Source organism: Mesoplodon bidens, assembly GCF_964165515.1.
Source record: "Mesoplodon bidens genome assembly, chromosome: 3".
In the NCBI taxonomy this organism is placed as follows: domain Eukaryota; kingdom Metazoa; phylum Chordata; class Mammalia; order Artiodactyla; family Ziphiidae; genus Mesoplodon; species Mesoplodon bidens.
In genome coordinates this window covers 139,999,039-140,017,364 of record NC_138178.1, presented here as the reverse complement: position 1 = coordinate 140,017,364, position 18,326 = coordinate 139,999,039, and the positions used below count along the sequence as shown (strand labels likewise).

Below are 18,326 nucleotides of genomic sequence, written 5' to 3'. Positions count from 1 at the left end.
GACTTGGGTGGCTATTTCCTTTCCTGTGTTAGGGAAGTTTTTGACTATAATCTCTTCAAACATTTCCTTAGACCCTTTCTCTTTCTCTTCTTCTTCTGGGACCCCTATAATTTGAATGTTGTTGCATTTAGTGTTGTCCCAGAGGTCTCTGAGACTGTCCTCATTTCTTTTCAATTCTTTTTTCTTTAATCTGCTCTGCAGTGGCTATTTCCACCATTCTGTCTTTCAGCTCACTTATTCATTCTTCTGTCTCAGTTATTCTACTATTGATTCCTTCTAGTGTATTTTTCATTTTGTTTATTGTGTTGTTCATCACTGTTTGTTTGCTCTTTAGTTCTTCTAGGTCCTTGTTAAACATTTCTTGTATTTTCTCAATCCATGCTTCCAATTCTCTTCCTGAGGTTCTGGATCATCTTTACTATCATTACTCTGAATTCTTTTTCAGGTAGGTTCTCCATTTCCTCTTCATTTATTTGGTCTTGTAGGTTTTTACCTTGCTCCTTCATCTGTAGCATATTTTTTTGTCGTCTCATCTTTTTGGATGGGTGGGGCTGTGTTCCTGTCTTGCTCATTGTTTGGCCCTAAGCATTCAGCACTGGAGTTTGCAGGCAGCTGGGTGGAGCTGGGCCTTTGTCCTGAGATGAGGACCTCCGGGAGACCTCACACTGATTAATATTCCCTGGGACCTGAAGCTCTCTGTTAGTCCAGCAGTTTGGACTTGGTGCTCTCACCACAGGAGCTCAGGTCCTACCTCTGGCCTGGGAATCAAGACTCTGCAAGCCATGCAGTGTGGCAGGAAAAAAAAAAGCAACAACAGAAAAGAGCAGAACAATAACAAAGAATAAAAATTAAAATAAAGTTAGAAAAATAAAAAATATATTAGAAAAAATAACAATAAAAATGAAACAACAACAAAACAGAACCACAGCAGCAAAAATAAAATAAAAGAAAATAAAAAAGAAAATTAAAAAATTAAAAACTTAATAAAAATAAAAAATTCCCTGGTACCTCCTTTATCAGTGTCCTTGCCCCCATGGTGAGCTACAGCCTACCCTTGCCTCCCTTGTAGGCCTCCAAGACCTCTAGGTAGGTCTCTGGACCCACTTTTTCAGCCCCACCTCTGCATGTGTTCTTCTCATCAGTGTTTCTTCCTGGAGCTGGCCTGGAGCACATGTGCCCATGCAGACCAGCTGGGGCACAGGCCTCCACAGGTGCACCCACAGGGGCCAGTGCAGCTAGAGGAAAACTTGGAGAGGGGTGGCATTTGGCCCACCTGGACCCATGTCGCCAGAGGAGGCCCTGTCAGGGGCGGCACTTAGGCTGTCAGGACCCGCATGGCCCTTGGAAGCTTTGGTGAGGGTGGGGCTCAGGCCCAGGACCCACTCGGCCGGAAGAGGCTTTGTTGGGGCAGTGCAGGGCTGTCGGGACCTGTGTGGCCCATGGTGGCTTTCAGGGAGGCCAGTGCTCGGGCCTGCTGGGAACTGCGCGGCCCGTGGAGGCTTTGTGGGGGGTCAGTACTCAGGTCCACTGGGACCCATGCAGCTGGAGGAGGCCCCAGCTGGAGGAGGCCTCAGCTGAGGCAGGGCTCAGGTCTGGGACCCACACGGGCAGAGGGAGCCCTGTGGGGGACAGGGCTCAGGCCTGGGACCCACGCAGCTGGAAGAGGCCTTGGCAGGGCAGAGGGGGGTGTGCAGCTCAGGCCTGGGACTCCAGCAGTCTTGACAGTGCCCAAGCAGGTAGAGGAGACGTGGGCTGTGTTCCCTTCTGATTCCCTGATCCCCCGAAGGTCCCTCTTCTTCCCTGCTGATCCCCTTGCTGTTAGTGGGCCCCTCCAAGTGTGGTAACCTCTCCCCTCCCCCAGCCCCCCCTTAGGTGTGCTGGTCCCATCCTGCCTCCACTTTTCCTCCCCCTGCTCCTTACCACATCTTACCTCATCACGTGGGGATTCTTCACATCCCCTTAGGTGTCCGAGGTCCCCCACCAGTGCCTACTAGGTGCCCTAGTTATGAGGAGATGCTAACTCCATGTCCTCCTACTCTGCCATCTTGACTCTGCCCCATCTTATGGTTTTTCAATAATATATTTGATAAGCTAATCTGCTGAGAGTGAGGACAGAGGGGTGGCATAGGGTTCTTGAGAAAAATGCTAACTGTTTAGAACTGAGGACTGCAAGAAAGCCCTAACCAGAGACAAAAAGATCACTGAGCAGTTCAGGGAGTGCATCTTTTTGTGCTCCCTTTGATTTAAACATGAAACAAAACACTCCTCAGCTTTGCATTTGTTTTCTAGCTCCAAGGGCATTTTGATATCAAAGCTCATAAATGGTTACTTGATTAGACCACTGCCTTTGCTTTCTCTAGGAAAAATCCTTCCCAAGTATTTCCTCCTAAACTTCTCTCTTTGAGTAAGTCTGAGTCAGTTTGACAACTGTCACCACCTTTTTTTTTTTTTTTTTTTTTCTGTTAGCAGCTCCCCACTCCTCTTTTTGAGGGAAAAATTATAATCCTCCACACACATCCTCCTCAACCCTCTACCACACCATTTCTACCTTCTCCAACCCAAAGCCCTTCTTTCACAATACCAATGAGTTATATTAGTATCTGCTAAGAGCTGAACATATTTCCTTCCTTATATTCTAATTTTAACTACATATAATGTGGCATGCTGTGTTAATTTCTATTTAACTTTTCTACTAATGTTCTCATTCATTCATTCAAAAATTTTTCTAGTGCCCAGTATGTGCCAGTCATGGAACTAGACAACCAGGGATAGAAAGAATAAGATCTGGCACCTAAAAGTCATATCATGCTGTAAACTCTCTTTTCATCTATGTTTAAGGGTGGTCTCACTCAGAATACACTATGTGAAAATTTTTTTTTTTGCATTTTTTTTATTAGTTTCTGCTTTATAACAAAGTGAATCAGTCATACATATACATCTGTTCCCACATCCCTTCCCTCATGCATCTCCCTCCCTCCCACCCCTCCCCATCCCACCCCTCCAGGCGGTCACAAAGCACCGAGCTGATCTCCCTGTGCTATTCGGCTGCTTCCCACTATCTATCTACCTTACGTTTGGTAGTGTATATATGTCCATGCCTCTCTTTCGCTTTGTCACAGCTTACCCTTCCCCCTCCCCATATCCTCAAGTCCATTCTCAAGTAGGTCTGTGTCTTTATTCCCGTTTTACCCCTAGGTTCTTCATGACATTTTTTTTTTAATTCCATATATATGTGTTAGCATACGGTATTTGTCTTTCTCTTTCTGACTTACTTCACTCTGTATGACAGACTCTAGGTCTATCCACCTCATTACAAATAGCTCAGTTTCGTTTCTTTTTATGGCTGAGTAATATTCCATTGTATATATGTGCCACATCTTCTTTATCCATTCATCCGATGATGGACACTTAGGTTGTTTCCATCTCCGGGCTATTGTGAATAGAGCTGCAATGAACATTTTGGTACATGTCTCTTTTTGAATTATGGTTTTCTCAGGGTATATGCCTAGTAGTGGGATTGCTGGGTCATATGGTAGTTCTATTTTTAGTTTTTTAAGGAACCTCCATACTGTTCTCCATAGTGGCTGTACCAATTCACATTCCCACCAGCAGTGCAAGAGTGTTCCCTTTTCTCCACACCCTCTCCAGCATTTATTGTTTCTAGATTCCTTGATGATGGCCATTCTGACTGGTGTGAGATGATATCTCATTGTAGTTTTGATTTGCATTTCTCTAATGATGAATGATGTTGAGCATTCTTTCATGTGTTTGTTGGCAGTCTGTATATCTTCTTTGGAGAAATGCCTATTTAAGTCTTCTGCCCATTTTTGGATTGGGTTGTTTGTTTTTTTGCTATTGAGCTGCATGAGCTGTTTATAAATTTTGGAGATTAATCCTTTGTCAGTTGCTTCATTTGCAAATATTTTCTCCCATTCTGAGGGTTGTCTTTTGGTCTTGTTTATGGTTTCCTTTGCTGTGCAAAAGCTTTGAAGTTTCATTAGGTCCCATTTGTTTATCTTTGTTTTTATTTCCATTTCTCTAGGAGGTGGGTCCAAAAGGATCTTGCTGTGATTTATGTCATAGAGTGTTCTACCTATGTTTTCCTCTAAGAATTTGATAGTTTCTGGCCTTACATTTAAGTCTTTAATCCATTTTGAGCTTATTTTTGTGTATGGTGTTAGGGAATGATCTAATCTCAAACTTTTACATGTCCCTCTCCAGTTTTCCCAGCACCACTTATTGAAGAGGCTGTCCTTTCTCCACTGTACATTCCTGCCTCCTTTATCAAAGATAAGTTGGCCATATGTGCGTGGGTTCATCTCTGGGCTTTCTATCCTGATCCACTGATCTATCTTTCTGTTTTTATGCCAGTACCACACTGTCTTAATTACTGTAGCTTTGTAGTATAGTCTGAAGTCAGGGAGCCTGATTCCTCCAGCTCCGTTTTTCGTTCCCAAGATTGCTTTGGGTATTCGGGGTCTTTCGTTTTTCCAAACAAATTTTGAAATGTTTTGTTCTAGTTCTGTGAAAAATGTCAGTGGTAGTTTGATAGGGATTGCATTGAATCTGTAGATTGCTTTGGGTAGTAGAGTCATTTTCACAACATTGATTCTTCCAATCCAAGAGCATGGTATATCTCTCCATCTATTTGTATCATCTTTAATTTCTTTCATCAGTGTCTTATAATTTTCTGCATACAGGTCTTTTGTCTCCTTAGGTAGGTTTATTCCTAGATATTTTATTCTTTTTGTTGCAGTGGTAAATGGGAGTGTTTTCTTGATTTCATTTTCAGATTTTTCATCATTAGTGTACAGGAATGCCAGAGATTTCTGTACATTAATTTTGTATCCTGCTACTTTACCAAATTCATTGATTAGCTCTAGTAGTTTTCTGGTAGCATCTTTAGGATTCTCTATGTATAGTATCATGTCATCTGCAAACAGTGACAGCTTTACTTCTTCTTTTCCAATTTGGATTCCTTTTATTTCCTTTTCTTCTCTGATTGCTGTAGCTAAAACTTCCAAAACTATGTTGAATAAGAGTGGTGAGAGTGGGCAGCCTTGTCTTGTTCCTGATCTTAGTGGAAATGGTTTCAGTTTTTCACCATTGAGGACGATGTTGGCTGTGGGTTTGTCATATATGGCCTTTATTATGTTGAGGAAAGTTCCCCCTATGCCTACTTTCTGCAGGGTTTTTATCATAAATCGGTGTTGAATTTTGTCAAAAGCTTTCTCTGCATCTATTGAGATGATCATATGGTTTTTCTCCTTCAACTTGTTAATATGGTGTATCACATTGATTGATTTGCGTATATTGAAGAATCCTTGCATTCCTGGAATAAACCCCACTTGATCATGGTGTATGATCCTTTTAATGTGCTGTTGGATTCTGTTTGCTAGTATTTTGTTGAGGATTTTTGCATCTATGTTCATCAGTGATATTGGCCTGTAGTTTTCTTTCTTTGTGACATCCTTGCCTGGTTTTGGTATCAAGGTGATGGTGGCCTCGTAGAATGAGTTTGGGAGTGTTCCTTCCTGTGAAATTGTTTGGAAGAGTTTGAGAAGGATAGGTGTTAGCTCTTCTCTAAATGTTTGATAGAATTCGCCTGTGAAGCCATCTGGTCCTGGGCTTTTGTTTGATGGAGGATTTTTAATCACAGTTTCAATTTCAGTGCTTGTGATTGGTCTATTCATATTTTCTATTTCTTCCTGAGTCAGTCTTGGCAGGTTGTGCATTTCTAAGAATTTGTCCATTTCTTCCAGGTTGTCCATTTTATTGGCATAGAGTTGCTTGTAGTAATCTCTCATGATCTTTTGTATTTCTGAAGTGTCAGTTGTTACTTCTCCTTTTTCATTTCTAATTCTATTGATTTGAGTCTTCTCCCTTCTTTTCTTGATGAGTCTGGCTAATGGTTTATCAATTTTTTTTATCTTCTCAAAGAACCAGCTTTTAGTTTGGTTGATCTTTGCTATCGTTTCCTTCATTTCTTTTTCATTTATTTCTGATCTGATCTTTATGATTTCTTTCCTTCTGCTAACTTTGGGGGTTTTTTGTTCTTCTTTCTCTAATTGCTTTAGGTGCAGAGTCAGGTTGTTTACTCGAAATGTTTCCTGTTTCTTAAGGTGGGATTGTATTGCTATAAACTTCCCCCTTAGAACTGCTTTTGCTGAGTCCCATAGGTTTTGGGTCGTCGTGTCTCCATTGTCATTTGTTTCTAGGTATTTTTTAATTTCCTCTTTGATTTCTTCAGTGATCACTTCGTTATTGAGTAGTGTATTGTTTATCCTCCATGTGTTTGTATTTTTTACAGATCTTTTCCTGTAATTGATGTCTAGTCTCATAGCATTGTGGTTGGAAAAGATACTTGATACAATTTCAATTTTCTTAAATTTACCAAGGCTTGATTTGTGACCCAAGATATGATCTATCCTGGAGAATGTTCCATGAGCACTTGAGAAAAATGTGCATTCTGTTGTTTTTGGATGGAATGTCCTATAAACATCAACTAAGTCCATCTTGTTTAATGTATCATTTAAAGCTTGTGTTTCCTTATTTATTTTCATTTTGGATGATCTGTCCATTGGTGAAAGTGGGGTGTTAAAGTCCCCTACTATGATTGTGTTACTGTCGATTTCCCCTTTTCGGCTGTTAGTATTTTCCTTATGTATTGAGGTGCTCCTATGTTGGGTGCATAAATATTTACAATTGTTATATCTTCTTCTTGGATCGATCCCTTTATTGTTATGTAGTGTCCTTCTTTGTCTCTTCTAATAGTCTTTATTTTAAAGTCTATTTTGTCTGATATAAGAATTGCTACTCCAGCTTTCTTTTGATTTCCATTTGCATAGAATATCTTTTTCCATCCCCTTACTTTCAATCTGTATGTGTCTCTAGGTCTGAAGTGGGTCTCTTGTAGACAGCATATATATGGGTTTTGTTTTTGTATCCATTCAGCCACTCTGTGTCTTTTGGTGGGAGCATTTAGTCCATTTACATTTAAGGTAATTATTGATATGTATGTTCCTATTCCCATTTCCTCAATTGCTTTGGGTTCGTTATTGTAGGTACATTCCTTCTGTTGTGTTTCTTGCCTAGAGAAGTTCCTTTAGCATTTGTTGTAAAGCTGGTTTGGTGGGGCTGAACTCTCTCAGCTTTTGCTTGTCTGTGAAGGTTTTAATTTCTCCATCAAATCTGAATGAGATCCTTGCTGGGTAGAGTAATCTTGGTTGCAGGTTTTTCTCCTTCATCACTTTAATTATGTCCTGCCACTCCCTTCTGGCTTGTAGAGTTTCTGCTGAGAGATCAGCCTTTAACCTGATGGGGATTCCCTTGTGTGTTATTTGTTGTTTTTGCCTTGCTGCATTTAATATGATTTCTTTGTGTTTAATTTTTGACAGTTTGATTAATATGTGTCTTGGCGTATTTCTCCTTGTATTTATTCTGTATGGGACTCTCTGTGCCTCCTGGACTTGATTAACTATTTCCTTTCCCATATTAGGGAAGTTTTCAACTATAATCTCTTCAAATATTTTCTCAGTCCCTTTCTTTTTCTCTTCTTCTTCTGGAACCCCTATAACTCGAATGTTGGTGCGTTTAATGTTGTCCCAGAGGTCTCTGAGACTGTCCTCTGTTCTTTTCATTCTTTTTTCTTTATTTTGCTCTGCAGCAGTTATTTCCACTATTTTATCTTCCACTTCACTTTTCCGTTCTTCTGCCTCAGTTATTCTGCTATTGATCCCATCTAGAGTATTTTTCATTTCATTTATTGTGTTTTTAATCGATGCTTGATTCATGTTTAGTTCTTCTAGGTCCTTGTTAACTGTTTCTTGCATTTTGTCTATTCTATTTCCAAGATTATGGATCTTGGAGATAGAATCTTGGATCAGCTTTACTATCATTATTCTGAATTCTTTTTCAGGTAGACTGCCTATTACCTCTTCATTTGTTAGGTCTGGTAGGTTTTTATCTTGATCCTTCACCTGCTGTGTGTTTTTCTGTCTTCTCATTTTGCTTATGTTACTGTGTTTGGGGTCTCCTTCTTGCAGGCTGCAGATTCGTAGTTCCCGTTGTTTTTGGTGTCTGTCCCCAGTGGCTAAGGTTGTTTCAGTAGGTTGTGTAGGCTTCCTGGTGGGGGGGACTAGTGCCTGTGTTCTGGTGGTTGAGGCTCGATCTTGTCTTTCTGGTGGACAGTTCCACGTCTGGTGGTGTGTTTTGGGGTGCCTATGGCCTTATTATTTTTTTAGGTAGCCTCTCTGCTAATGGGTGGGGTTGTGTTCCTGCCTTGCTAGTTGCTTGGCATAGGGTGACCAGCACTGTAGCTTGCTGGTCGTTGACTGAAGCTGGGTGCTGGTGTTGAGATGGAGATCTCTGGGAGATTTTCGCCGCTTGATATTATGTGGAGCTGGGAAGTCTCTTGTGGACCCGTGTCCTGAAGTTGGCTCTCCCACTTCAGAGGCACAGCACTGACTCCTGGCTGCAGCACCAAGAGCCTTTCATCCACCCGGCTCAGAATAACAGGGAGAAAAAGTAGAAAGAAAGAATTAGTAGAAGAAAGAAAGAGAGAGGGAAAGAAAGGGAGAAGGGAAGAAAGGAAGGAAGGATGGAAAGAAAGAAGGAAAGAAAGGGAGGGAGGGAGGAATGAAAGCACAAGGAAGAGTGAATGGAAGAAGGGAGGGAGGGAGGAAGGAAAGAAAGAAAGAAAGACAGGAGGGAGGGAGGGAGGAAGGAAAGAAAAAGAAAGTGGAAAGAAGAAGGGTGGGAGGAAGGGAGGGAGGAAAGAAAAAGAAAGAAGGAAAGGAGGAGCGGAGGGAGGGAGGGAGGAAGGGAAGGTAGGAAAAAAAGAAAGAGCAGGTAAAGTAAAATAGAATAAAGTATGAAATATAGTAGCGTTATTAAAATTAAAAAGTAATTATTGAAAAAAAACGGACCGATAGAACCCTGGGACATATGGTGGAAGCAAAGCTATACAGAGAGAATCTTACACAGAAGATTACACATACACATTCACAAAAAGAGAGCAGGGGGAAAAAAAAAAAATCTTGCTCTCCAAGTCCACCTCCTCAATTTGGGATAATTCGTTGTAAAAAGAGGAAAAGGGCGAGAAGTCTGAAATCTTGCTAAGTCCACCTCCTTAATTTGGGATAATTCGTTGTAAAAAGAGGAGAAGGGGGGAAAGTCTTAAATCTTGTCCTCAAAGTCCAGTTCCTCAATTTGGGATGATTCGCTGTCCATTCATGCACTCCACAGACACAGGGCACATCAAATGGACCGTGGAGCTTTAATCCGCTGCCTCCGAGGCTGCACAGAGAGATTTCCCTGTCTCTGCTCTCACAGCTCCCGGGTCTCAGCCTTGGACCTGGCCCCGCCTCTGCGCGTAGGTCGCCGGAGGGCGTCCGTTCTTCGCTCAGACAGGACGGGTTTAAAGGAGCCGCTGATTCGGGGGCTCTGGCTCACTCAGGCAGAGGGGAGGGAGGGGCGCGCAGTGTGGGGCGGGCCTGCGGCGGCAGAGGCCGGCGTGACGTTGCAGCAGCCCGTGGCGCTCCGTGCGCTTTCCCGGGAAAGCCGTCCCCGGGTCCCGGGACCCCGGCAGTGGTGGGGTGCACAGGCCCCCCGGGAGGCGGGACCCGCGCTCGCACACAGGCCCGGCGGCGGCGGCGGCAGCCCCAGCGTCCCACGCCCGTCTCCGAGGTCCGCGCCTTACCTGCGGCTCGCGCCTGTCTCCGGCGCTTCCCCAAGCAGCCCTCTTAATGCCCTCTCCTCGCGCACCAGGAAACAAAAGGGAAAAGTCTCTCGCCTCTTCGGCAGCTCCAGACCCTTTCCCCGGACTCCCTCCGGGCTAGCCGTGGTGCACTAACCCCTTCAGGCGCTCTTCCTGCCGCCAGCCCCAGTCCTCTCCCTGCGCTCCGACTGAAAGCCGATACCCGAGCCTCAGCTCCCAGCCCCGCCCGCCCCGGCGGCCGAGCAGACAAGCCTCTCGGGCTGGTGTGTGCCTGAGGGCACCGGTCCTCTGTGTCAGAATCTCTCCGCTTTGCCCTCCGCACCCCTGTTGCTGTGCTCTCCTCCGCTACTCCGAAGCTTTCCCCCTACGCCACCTGCAGTCTCCGCCCGCGAAGGGGCTTGTAGTGTGTAGAAACCTTCCCTCCTTCACGGCTCCCTCCCACTGGTGCAGGTCCCGTCCCTATCCTATTGTCTCTGTTTATTCTTTTTTCTTTTGCCCTACCCAGGTATGTGGGGAGTTTCTTGCCTTTTGGGGGGTCTGAGGTCTTCTGTCAGCGTTCAGTAGGTGTTCTGTAGGAGTTGTTCCACGTGTAGATGAATTTCTGATGTATCTGTGGGGAGGAAGGTGATCTCCGCGTCTTACTCTTCCGCCATCTTCCTCCGGGCCTCTCGTGAAAATTTTTAGAATGAATAATTAACATTTTTCTTTCAGTTTCTTTCTGCTGTTTAATCAATGATAGTCCTATTTTTACCATGGAGAAAAATGTTGGTGTTTTATTTTCACAGTTTTAAAATTTTTTCTTCCTTTAGGAAATTGAAATAAGGTAAAGGGATGAAGTATTTCTTGATTTTATTGACTTCATGTGTAAAATGAGATATGCCTACACAGGCACATTTGTTTCATATTTAAATGAGGAACTGCTGCTTCCTCATTAAGAAACAGTAGTGTGTGCTCATGATGCTTGAAGTAGAAAACCAGAGGATGACAATAAGCATTCATCATCGTGTTTCTCCTTCCTCACAAGTTTACTTCTTTTTATGATCCTAGAAAAGGAGAGAACACATAGCATTTGATGATTTGTGTTCTTTCATATGTTATTGAATTCATTCCTTCAATATCTCCTTTTATTTTTTGAAAATATTTTCTGAATAAACCTTATCACACACAGGGATTGGATATGTGTGTGGGGGGTGGAGGTAATAGTGAAGGAGGATGGTGAATCTCAAGTGTCTGATTCGGACAGCTGGAAATATCATGGGGCCATTCACTAAGACCAAGAATACATTAAATATGCAGAGTTGGAGATGGGGGGAGAAGGTGATGATAAGATTGATTTTGAACATGTTAAGGGTAAGATGCCTGTAGAACATCTGAGTAAGAGGTGGCCAATGGCCAATTAGATACATAGGTCTAGTGCTTAGAAGAAAAGTCTAAGTTGGTGATATAGATTGCATGATGGTCTTTTGCATTGATGTTGAATTCTTAGAGAGTTGGTGGCATATCTGGTACTTCTTTGTTTCTCCAGCGCATTGCACAGGGCAAGCCTTAGGGTTGCATACAATTCCCAAAGCCTAACATTTTCTGTTCTAGTCACTAGGATGAGGCCCATTAATGAAAAAGAATAAAAGATCTTCTATTAACTAATGCCAGTTTACTTTCTTTCCCAATCCAATTGTTGATACCATAGAAAGAGCTAAATTGGTGGAGCAGTACAAAGCCTAATTGAAGTCAAAGTTAGATTGAAGAATAGCAGTAAAGTATGATGTCACCTACCTGGTATGGTTTGAAAGACATTTGGTTGGTGCCTGCCCAGGATTTCTTCTTTCATTTTCTGTCACATTGTCTGAAAGTTCATCATTACCATTAGAGTCATTGCTTTGGACCATCAGGGGTTTTCATTTTTAAGGAGTTGTTTGGTAAATACCCTAGTTAAAGGTAATACCATGGATAGAGTGTTCTGCCTATGTTTTCCTCTAAGAGTTTGATAGTTTCTGGCCTTACATTTAGGTCTTTAATCCATTTTGAGCTTATTTTTGTGTATGGTGTTAGGGAATGATCTAATCTCATACTTTTACATCACAGCAAGATCCTTTTGGACCCACCTCCTAGAGAAATGGAAATAAAAACAAAGATAAACAAATGGGACCTAATGAAACTTCAAAGCTTTTGCACAGCAAAGGAAACCATAAACAAGACCAAAAGACAAACCTCAGAATGGGAGAAAATATTTGCAAATGAAGCAACTGACAAAGGATTAATCTCCAAAATTTATAAACAGCTCATGCAGCTCAATAGCAAAAAAACAAACAACCCAATCCAAAAATGGGCAGAAGACTTAAATAGGCATTTCTCCAAAGAAGATATACAGACTGCCAACAAACACATGAAAGAATGCTCAACATCATTCATCATTAGAGAAATGCAAATCAAAACTACAATGAGATATCATCTCACACCAGTCAGAATGGCCATCATCAAGGAATCTAGAAACAATAAATGCTGGAGAGGGTGTGGAGAAAAGGGAACACTCTTGCACTGCTGGTGGGAATGTGAATTGGTACAGCCACTATGGAGAACAGTATGGAGGTTCCTTAAAAAACTAAAAATAGAACTACCATATGACCCAGCAATCCCACTACTAGGCATATACCCTGAGAAAACCATAATTCAAAAAGAGACATGTACCAAAATGTTCATTGCAGCTCTATTCACAATAGCCCGGAGATGGAAACAACCTAAGTGTCCATCATCGGATGAATGGATAAAGAAGATGTGGCACATATATACAAATGGAATATTACTCAGCCATAAAAAGAAACGAAACTGAGCTATTTGTAATGAGGTGGATAGACCTAGAGTCTGTCATACAGAGTGAAGTAAGTCAGAAAGAGAAAGACAAATACCGTATGCTAACACATATATATGGAATTAAAAAAAAAATATCATGAAGAACCTAGGGGTAAAACGGGAATAAAGTCACAGACCTACTTGAGAATGGACTTGAGGATATGGGGAGGGGGAAGGGTAAGCTGTGACAAAGCGAAAGAGAGCCATGGACATATATACACTACCAAACGTAAGGTAGATAGATAGTGGGAAGCAGCCGCATAGCACAGGGAGATCAGCTCGGTGCTTTGTGACCGCCTGGAGGGGTGGGATGGGGAGGGTGGGAGGGAGGGAGATGCATGAGGGAAGGGATGTGGGAACAGATGTATATGTATGACTGATGCACTTTGTTATAAAGCAGAAACTAATAAAAAAAAGGTAATACCATGGGAATTATCAAATGGTCTTAATGGAGTCCATAATAGAGCTTTTTGGGATACCTAGAGAAAGGATAATTGAGATAGGAGCAGAGTATGGCTCCTTTTGTTCTACTTGTTCACGTCTCATTGACATTTCCTTGAAGTTAATTAGCTTAATAATGAAAAATTAATGATTTTAATATTTGAAATAATGGAAGAAATTTCTTTCCCATTAAATTCACATTCCTTCCCCTCATAAGTTAAGGTTACTCCTCTTTTGGAAAATATTATTAAGGATTCTAGATATTCCAAAAATAATCTTTAAATATCAATGAAATTGTTAATAAGAGAGAACCTTTGCTATGTTACAAAGAAGATGGAGGTGTGTGATAAGAACCATAGTATGTGAGATTTGTTGAAATTGGGCTTTATTCTCTTATGTGTATATATCTTCACATAAGTATACGATAGGACTGTTTTTATTAGGGTAATACTACCTGCTATAGTAAATAACCCCCCAACTTTAAGTGGTTTAACACAATATAAGCATATTTCTTGCTCATATAACAATCCAAGGAAGTTGATCTTTGACATATGGCATTCTTCTGTGCACTGATTCAGTGACTTTGCCATCCCCTGGGATCTTGTCACTTGCATCCAACTGGTAGAAGGATGGAGAAAATATGGAGAAGTTTCACTTGCTTCTTAAGTTGTTGCATGCATGGATGTGACACACATCAGTTCTGTCTCAATCTATTGGTGAGGACTAGGGACAGGCCCTCACTTAGATGCAGTGAATGCTGGGAAATGTATTCCTGGCTGGGCAGCTGTCTCCCAGTAACAAACCTATACAATGCAAGGGGGAGGACAGAATTTTGTGGACAACTAGCTACCTGGCTATAGGGACTATTTGATAGATATGAGCAAAACACAAAGATCACACATGAAGATTACTTACTATTTTATAACTGCACTTGAAATATATGATGATGTCTGTGTAGAAATTAAATGCTTTAGATTGATACTTTTCATTAGTTCCTCATGTTATGTTATTTCTGAGATCCCTTGAATATTAGCAAGAGTGTAGGCTTCCATATTCATTACGTGTGAAAAACTGAGACTTTCTTTCCTTATTTTTAAGGTTGGACAAAATTTGCCCGATTGACACGGGCTTTGACAAATAGCCGAAATGTTTTGCAACAGCTCACGCCAATGAATAAAACAGAGGTGGTCCACAAACATTCAAGACTAGCTGAAGTAAGTACGAGATTAACTTTACTTCCCAACATGGTGGTGGTCATACATTTTTTCCCCCACAAATGTTTCAATTATTTGAAACATTTATTATTATAAATGGCTATTATTTTACAAACACTTATATGCTAATTGATTTTTCTTTGTAGAATTATAGAAATTTACTATATTTCTTTTTATGCTCTCCTACTTTGGAAATGGGAAGGTAATTTATGACATCCCAGGTGATGTCTGTACAGAATGAAGTTTTCTTTGAGCAAATGAGATAGGGAGTTCACTCATTCGTTAATTTATGTGTGCAGCACACACTTATTGAGGGTTTGCTCCATGCTTGGTACTCTGCAAAGGATGTAAAGATGAATAGGCCATTGGCCCAATCATCAAGGAGTTAAAGATCCAGCAGAGGAGGGAGGGGTTACCTGAATAAGATGATACCTGGGCTGAGTGAATCTTTTTTTTTTTAATTGAAGTATAGTTGATTTACAATGTTGTGTTAGTTTCCGGTGTACAGTGAAGTGATTTAGTTATATATATATATATATATATATATATATATATATATATATATATATATATATTATAGATAATATATATATTGTATGTACTCTTTTTCTTATTCTTTCAATTATAGGTTATTATAAGATATTGAATATACAGTAGGACCTGTTGTTTATCTATTTCATATATAGTGGTGTCTGCTAATCCCAAATTCCTAATTTATCACTTCCCCACCTTTCCCCTTTGGTAACCATAAGTTTGTTTTCTATGTCTGTGAGTCTGTTTCTGTTTTGTAAATAAGTTCATTTGTATCATATTTTAGATTCTACATATAAGTGATATCATATGATATTTGTCTTTGACTGACTTGCTTCGCTTAATATGACAATCTCTAGGTCCATCCATGTCACTGCAAATGACATTATTTTATTCTTTTTTATGCTAATATTCCACTGTATATATATACCACATCTTCTTTATGCATTCATCTGTCAATGGACATTTAGGTTGTTTCCATGTCTTGGCTATTGTAAATAGTGCTGTTATGAACATTGGGGTGCATGTATCTTTTTTTTAAAATAAGTTTATTTTATTTATTTTTGGCTGTGTTGGGTCTTCATTGCTGCGTGTGGGCTTTCTCTAGTTGCGGCGAGCTGGGGCTTCTCTTCGTTGTGGTGTGCGGGCTTCTCATTGCGGTGGCTACTCTTGTTGCCGAGCACGGACTCCAGGTGCGCAGGCTTCAGTAGTTGTGGCTCATGGGCTTAGTTGCTCCTCAGGCATGTGACATCTTCCTGGACCAGGGCTTGAACCCGTGTCCCCTGCATTGGCAGGCGGATTCTTAACCACTGCGCCACCAGGGAAGCCCTGTACTACTTGATTTTGAAGCTACTTTCTTTTCTGCCTTTGGTTGTCCGTTTCTTTCTACAAATCAAGCTAAAGAGTAGGAGCTTGTTTCTGTGACTGCTGACTTTTGCAGTTATGATTCTTACTGGGTCTTAACTTATTTAGTTTTTCTTTCTTTGTTAACACAGTTGGGCAAGAACAAGAGGAAAGAGACCATAGAGAGGAAATTTTTCTGCCTTAGCACCCTGAATCACTCAGGATATTTTTTTCTTCTATATCAAATGGAAAGTTCCTTTCCGCTTGACAGCTCATCATTTTTACTTTTACTTTTGAGGAACTTTCATTCCTGTTTCTTCCCATCTGATTTTTTTTCCTTTTTTTTTTTTTGCTTTGCCTTTTGATTATTATAGTTTCTTTATCAGTCATCCCTAATTCACAAACCTGATTCAAATACAAAACTGCTTTCTGTCAGGTCTTAGGCTAGATTTCAGAGAACATGTGGAAATAAGAAGGTTTTCAACAGAGATTTAGTCTGTATGTGCTCTTAGATCTTCAAAGACTGACCTAGAAAAAGCACTAAGTTAGCAGAAAGATATAATTTTTCCAGTTGTACTCAGAGTCATATAATTTGCTCAGCTTGAGTATTTGGATTTGCTGTTAAGTTTCAGGCTCTTTCACTTTTTCCAACACATATAAATTTTATCTTAATTCCACAAGGCCCCCTAAATTTGGAGCTGATCCCCACTTTCAAAGATCCTGGTCTCCATGTAGGCAGTTCATCTGTTTTCCACAGGTTCTGACATCGTGCTGATTGGCTTCAGCTTCTCACTTGTATCTGTGGTACTGAGTCCTTTAGAGTCAGTGTGCTCAGATATTCAGAGAGAAAGAACATGTCTGTTTCAGTACAAAAATACATCAGTAAATGTGATTTCATCCCCCCTCTACCTAAGGCTTATTGCTTCTGAAAGTACAAATGAAATAACAAAGCGAAGAGTTGTTACTCACTGCCTTATAAAGGAGTCCTAGAGATGGGGCTGAGATTAAAGTAGTGCTTTGCATATGAGAAAGCTCAAAGCTGCAGCACATAGTGAATCCCTTTCTTTGTTCTTGTTGCCATTCTTCTCCTCTCCCTGCTGATCCTCCTTCTCTTTTAGCAGTTTTGGATTGCTTTACGAATGCAAGTCACCTTCTGAAGAACTGAGTTATGAATGTCTAAAGAAATATAAGCAAGGGTTTTTATTTTGAACTGTACATTATAATCACCTGGAAAGATTTTGAAAATATAGATTCTCTGGGAACCAACACAAGATGAATTTAATTATTTTCTGGCATGGGGTCTGAGTATGAGTATACTTTATTTTTTAAAACTTCTCCAGAAAATTCTAGTTTGTAGCCAGATTTAAGAAATACTGAACTCAAGAGTGATTTCATTCCATCTCTAGAGGAGACATCTTACATTTTTCCAGGGTGTTGAGCAGGGCCGACATGTCTATTAACACAGTGTGTAGGGCCCACATGATGTTTGAATTTCTACTAATAGTAGGAGGAAAAAATGAACTTTTAGGTAAAAGAATTTTGAATATATAATATTAATTTATTCATCTTTGTAAAAATACAGTTGTAAAATATAATTTTTATTTTGTTATTTTTATGGAGGAAGGGGTCTAAGAAGGCAAAAATACCCAGGACCCATGAAGGTCCTAATGTACCCTGGCACTGAGTTTATTTTCTAAGTACAATTTCCTTGTGCTCAAACTATAGACTGTAGTAAAATATTAGCATTGAATATTAAGGAAATTTTCATGTTTAACACAGTGAAATTAGAATGAATAGATCAGTGGTTGAAAAGTGAAAGAGAGGCCATAGTTCTGTATGATTCTGTGTATGTAATGCTTTGTCTCAACATGAAGCTTACCTGCCTCTAGGATAATTTGTTGCTAAGTAATTTAAGACCTTATGGCAAAAGTATGACTGGGGCACTGATAATGAGGATAAATATGTAAAAATCTTTATAAATAGTTCTTATAACTCCCAAACTTAAAGCAATAATTATAATATACACCTAAAGAGAATATCAGTGATGTTTTTCACACTTCAAAACAGCAATGATTATATTATATTATATGCTTAGTTTTCAGTTATGTAAGTTCTATTTATGAGAGACTTTTCAGGATAAATCTCAAGTTTCAAAAAATGCTAGTATACTTATTTTGCTTTGTAGCATAAGAATTACATGCTAACAGGTATTTTTGTTTACATCTATTTGCACATTCACAAATTTAGTGCATTTATGATTTTATAATTTGAACTTGTTGACTCCTACTTTCTGGGTCCCATTAGTCCTAGGGACACTAAATACTTGGATGCATAAGATGGTAAAGCTGCTGAAAACATTGTTTATCAAAGTCCCACTTACAAACTCCTTAATACATAGGTTTACTCAGCTTTAGCTTCATTGATGGCATGGAGCAGAGGTCTCTGACCTGCTGCTTCAACTCCTTTTCACAATTTCCAGGTTCCAGGTTCTGGAAGGAAGTGCTAAGTCCTGTGTTTGTTACCTTTGCCCAGGGTTGCCCAGACCTCTGCTCTTGCTCTGTCATCCGTTTTTTCTCATTGTCTCTTTAATGAGACCTAATCAGAGTAAGTCAAGGTTCATATAACATTACATTGAAATTTTTCCATTTGTCGAAAAGGTATGGAGAAGCAAACCTGAATATTTAGGGTTTTTTTTTTTTTTTTCCTAAAGGGAATTTGCCTCTGGGCAGGAA

General features: G+C 40.4%; 1 protein-coding gene across 1 annotated transcript in view; it reads left to right on the top strand.

The window, feature by feature from the left end:
* Positions 1-18,326, top strand: part of KCNH5 (potassium voltage-gated channel subfamily H member 5) — a gene marked incomplete at both ends in the record, with an annotated part of 359,387 nt that overhangs the window by 63,585 nt on the left and 277,476 nt on the right. The window contains one exon of the mRNA XM_081228128.1: positions 14,105-14,220. Within this exon, the coding sequence (XP_081084254.1) occupies positions 14,105-14,220 (116 nt within the window). The remainder of the gene's footprint in view (positions 1-14,104; positions 14,221-18,326) is intronic.